Below are 4,840 nucleotides of genomic sequence, written 5' to 3'. Positions count from 1 at the left end.
TGTCAATTTAAAACTATCTTTATATATTGTATTGGACTATGCATGATTAGACATTGGCACCGTATTATGAACTATTCCTTCCATCCAAAAAACAGGGCACGTATTTTTTTTCACGGAAATTAAAGCAGCAGCTAATAGTTGTCTTTTTTCCCTCATGTGCCCGTGAACGGAATCCTTGAATCAGTGATTGATGCATGCATACTTGCATAGAATGGAAGATAATTGGTCGGCATTTATTGCATTGCCGTCCTCTAGGCAAGCCATTTGTTCACTGCATACAAAAAAAATGGTAAGAGAGAATCGGCCAGAGAAGGGATACATGGGTCAACAATAACATAAAAACATAAACAATAATTGTATCCCATTCGAATAATACTTGATCTGTAGGCCCAGCGTCTGCATCAGACCACACGTATCTTAGTTTTTATAAAATATAAAAATAGTGAAGAGCGAGCACTTGAACCCACGCTCGCTGCTTTAGAAATTTGAAGCTAACCAACGATATTTAGAAATAAGCAATAATTATATTTAATAAACATCTCAATATATATTTATATGATATATAAAAACCGTAGTATAATAGGGTACCTGGCTAGTTTAAGGTATAAATAATGCAAGCTGACGTGGTTCATATCCATCCAATGTTCACCCTTTGACGAGATAACAGTTGTACAAACGGATTTGAAAGAAAACACAATCATCACCAGCGACGTTATCTGAAAACGACATCACATGGATTTTTCTCCCGTCATCCTCTGTCCGCATGGTAAAACCGCCACTCCCTAGGCGACGCGTCGTGCTCATGCAACGCGACGGGATACGATTTGAACCCTGTCCTTTTATAACGGACTTTAAATATATTCTATATTATACTGGGTAGGAAATGGACTTCAATTATTTTCCTACATATTGTTTACTAGATTTTTCTATAGATTCGAACCGTAATCCATTACCACGCCTCCTCACAGGCACACCTCACACGAGCAGCAGCGGACGATAAGAGATGTGCTGAAGCTGAACGGTGGCCATGTCCACCGGACGCACAGAGGAGGCCGCCGGGAGCGCGGAGACGGCGTGCGTGACGGGCGCCGGCGGGTACATCGCCTCGTGGCTCGTCAAGCTCCTCCTCTCCCGTGGCTACACCGTCCACGGCACCGTCCGCGACCTCAGTACGTACTGTAACCAAAAACAAAACTCCGTCGTACTTGGCAGCTCGTTTTTGTGCACTACGGAGACAGCTTGCAGTTGAAATGAATTGAAAACTATCCAGACAGCATCGACAGTGTCGTCGTACCTGTGTGTTTCAGGTGACAATAAAACCGCTCATCTGAAGCGGTTAGAGAATGCTTCCGAAAACCTCAAGCTTTTCAAGGCTGATGTCCTTGACTACGACGCTATGGCGGGTGCAGTCGCAGGGTGCCAGGGAGTCTTTCATGTCGCCACTCCTGTGCCTTCAGGGAAGATCACCGATCCAGAGGCAAGTTTTTTTTTCTGTAACATTCGTTTACTTTTAATCACAAATAATTGGGCTCAAAGTCAGTTCTTCGTCATCAATTAAACATCTGTTTGCCCACAAAAAAAAATTAAAGATTATGAAACATGCTGAGAAAAAAAAAGATATGAATGCTAATCGTACAAAGCAATGCAGACTCCAACTTCTTTGTGGCAGCTTTAATTTGTGCTATATTTATCTCACTTTGTGGTCCAATATCATGATGTGCACAACTTTTCAGCGAGAGATGCTGGGTCCTGCTGTTACCGGCACCATAAACGCACTCAAGGCTGCGTCTGCTGCAAATGCTCGTCGAGTGGTCGTCGTTTCATCCATGGTTGCCGTTGAGATCAACCCGAAAGACTGGCCCAGAGACAAGATCAAAGATGAGAACTGCTGGTCAGATAAAGAGTTCTGCAGGAACGAAGAGGTAACCGGAACTGTAAACCAGCGGCAGTAACGAAAACAGGGAGAGCCTGGACAGACCAAAGACCTGGTTTCAAAATAAGTTCCATACTTCCAAATATGAGTTCGTCACTTCGCCCTGTTTAATTGCAGAACTGGTATTCTGTCGCCAAGATCTCGTCAGAAGAGGCCGCACTTGAATACGCGAAGCAGACCGGGCTGGATGTTGTGACGGTCAATCCAGCTGTGGTCTTTGGCCCTCTTCTGCAGCCGACGCTCAACACGAGCTGCCAGTTCCTCGTCTACTTCCTGAAAGGTTTTCTGTCACGCATCACCAAACAAAATGCGCTGAATTCATGTCTTCTTTTTATAATTCCCCTTACAGCCGATTGTGTTATTGCTCTGACTTGATCGTCCTATATTTGCCTTTTTCATGTTCATGTAGGAGGACCTGATCGAATGAGGGACAAGCTTTGGCACATCGTCGACGTCAGGGACACTGCCGATGCTCTCCTGCTTGTGTACGAGACACCACAAGCCTCCGGCAGGCACATCTGCGCTCCTCATTTCATCAGCGCGCGTGACCTGCTGGAGCTGCTGAAGACGATGTACCCTGATGATTACCCTTTCATTAGCAAGTAAACTTTACTTACCTAACCATTTCTCTTGTACGTTTCATCATATACTGAAGCTAGTTGGGAATGGTAGGGAGAGCATCTACGACATGGAGCACCCAGCTCCAATGACGTCCGACAAGCTCAAGAAACTGGGATGGAAGGTCAGGCCGCTGAAGGAAACAATTGCGGAAACCGTTGAGTTCTGCCAGCATGCTGGGTTTCTCGAGGACGTGGAGGGATTCCGTTTTCCTCCCCTGTACAACATAATCTAGTTTACAATAACGTCAGTAGTGTAAGAGCAACTCCAACGGAATCCGTAAAATTTACACAAAAACTTTGATTTGGAGGCTCTCTAAAATAAATAGCTCGCTGGAAAGCAAGCTCTGATAGATCCGTCATTTATCGCTGTTTTTTTTTTAATCCCGCGGCAAGGAAGATGCAGGTTCTGTTTGATTGCCCTAGACCAGCTAGGTATGGCTAGGCCAGGATCCTGTTCGTTTCCCAATAAAGCTTTATTTAGGTAATCTAGTATTAACCCAATCCACTTGTTGAGCTGGATTAGGTGTAAATTAGCTTAAGCACCTCAATACGTACCTATGTATTGAGCTCAATACTACAATTTCAGCAACGAGCGCCAAGAGCCTTTTTTTGCATGGATAGCAGTGGGTAGAATAGAACCTATCCATTCATACCAAAACACGGACAGTTCAACAGCTGCTACTGAAGCAGTTTTTAACTCTAGGAAAGATTAATGTAGTTAATAATTAGTCTACAACAAATGCTGTTGCAACTAATGCAACCCTAATCATCACATGTACAACAAACAACAAGTACACATGCTAAGCTTCTTTCACATGAAGCAGAGGAGAATAACCAAAACATTCTTGTATGAGAATGAGAGCACAACAGGTGGTGCTTTCTCAGCACATAGGTTTTCACCAGCATGCAAAAGGGGATTTGAGTTGGTTTTTAAGTCGAAGGCATCAATTGCATTTTAATAAAAGTTGTACTTGCAATAACGAGCACCAGAAAAGCTATGAACTTGGCCCTAACTATCTGGCCAGTTAGAGTAAACTCTAGACTGACAGCCCCAGAACACAACGTAGTAGAAACTCGTCACTTATCTATAATAACCAAACATGATGCCTCATTTTTACACATAGCAACAATGAACGAATGCAAGTAAACACCATTGGCAGCAGTAGAAGTTAAGATGGCATACCGATCTTCATTTGAAGAGTTGCCTGTACCTAACCTCACAAAAGGTTATGGAAACTTAAAGCCCCTCTAAAAATCAAGATATTCCTTTTGGTATTTACGGCACGGCGTAATACTTACGAAGGATAATCTCACGAAACAAAATTGGAATGGCAGCATGAAATGTTGCTTTTGTCACAATGATGAGACAATTAAGCATATCTTCTTCGAGTGCCAGGTTGCGCGGATGACGTGGAATATAGTGCACGTGCCTACAAATCTTTATCCACTGAATATGTTTGATTCTTGGCTATGAGGAATTAATAAGGTTTTGAAACCGCTAGCTTTGTTAGGGGCAGCATCAATATGTTGGACTATTTGGCGTCTTGGAAATGATATTGTGTTTAAACAGAAAAAATGTGACTAATCCTTTGCAGACTCTATACATGCCTATTCGCTGGCTCCGTATCTGGGCTGTGCTACAGAAACCTATCTTCTAGGAGTTGGTTTTGGATACATGTTGTCGGCGTTTCGACCCGGGGGGGTCCCTGGACCGACGAGTAAATTGTCGCCGCGTGCCCCAGCCCAGATGGGTCGGCGCGAGACGGAGCGCGAAGGGGGGAAACCAGAGGGAGACAGGCGTAAAGGGGAAACCCGCGGCCTTCGTGTTGTCCCGCGCCCAGGTCGGGTGCGCTTGCAGTAGGGGGTTACAAGCGTCCGCGTGGGAGGGAGCGAGAGGCTTGCACGCGCCGTCCCGTCCTCTCCGTGCGGCCAACCTTCTCGCACGAGTGCCCTGGACCTTCCTTTTATAGGCGTAAGGAGAGGGCCCAGGTGTACAATAGGAGATGTAGCAGGATGCTAACGTGTCTAGCAGAGAGGAGCTAGTGCCCTAAGTACATGCCGTCGTGGCAGCCGGAGAGGTTTTGGCACCCTGTTCATGTGATGTCGTGGCAGTCGGAGGAGCGCTGGAGCCTTGCGGAAGGACAGCTGTCGGGGCTGTCGAGTCCTTGCTGACGTCTCCTTGCTTCCGTAAGGGGCTGAGAGCCGCCGTCGTCACGGAGCACGCATGGCGCCATCATTACTTGTTTACCGGGGCGAGCCAGATGGGACGCCGGTCTTGTTCCCTGTA

The 4,840-nt window shown here is 45.7% G+C and overlaps 1 protein-coding gene across 2 annotated transcripts; it reads left to right on the top strand.

The window, feature by feature from the left end:
• The first annotated feature begins 896 nt into the window (after nt 1–896).
• Nucleotides 897–3,140, top strand: LOC100193770 (uncharacterized). Of its 2 annotated transcripts, none has more exons than XM_008652701.3 (6): nt 897–1,169; nt 1,308–1,477; nt 1,734–1,922; nt 2,051–2,213; nt 2,343–2,505; nt 2,606–3,138. In XM_008652701.3, the coding sequence occupies exons 1-6, from the start codon at nt 1,028–1,030 to the stop codon at nt 2,784–2,786; spliced, it is 1,008 nt and encodes a 335-aa protein (XP_008650923.1). In that variant the 5' UTR covers nt 897–1,027; the 3' UTR covers nt 2,787–3,138. The 2 variants fall into 2 exon arrangements, with proteins under 2 accessions (XP_008650923.1, NP_001345808.1); NM_001358879.1 differs by having other exon boundaries at nt 964–1,169; nt 2,343–2,535; nt 2,606–3,140.
• Nucleotides 3,141–4,840: the final 1,700 nt, after the last annotated feature.

Source organism: Zea mays, chromosome 7 (genome assembly GCF_902167145.1).
Source record: "Zea mays cultivar B73 chromosome 7, Zm-B73-REFERENCE-NAM-5.0, whole genome shotgun sequence".
Taxonomy (NCBI): domain Eukaryota; kingdom Viridiplantae; phylum Streptophyta; class Magnoliopsida; order Poales; family Poaceae; genus Zea; species Zea mays.
The sequence above is the reverse complement of the archived record's forward strand: the minus strand, read 5'-3'. Positions and strand labels throughout refer to the sequence as shown.

Coding starts and splice junctions, on each gene's coding strand:
- LOC100193770 (NM_001358879.1), top strand. CDS start 1,028: ATGTCCACCGGACGCACAGAGGAGGCCGCCGGGAGCGCGGAGACGGCG. Junction 1,170..1,307: donor CGGCACCGTCCGCGACCTCA/GTACGTACTGTA, acceptor TGTGTGTTTCAG/GTGACAATAAAACCGCTCAT. Junction 2,536..2,605: donor GATTACCCTTTCATTAGCAA/GTAAACTTTACT, acceptor TGGGAATGGTAG/GGAGAGCATCTACGACATGG.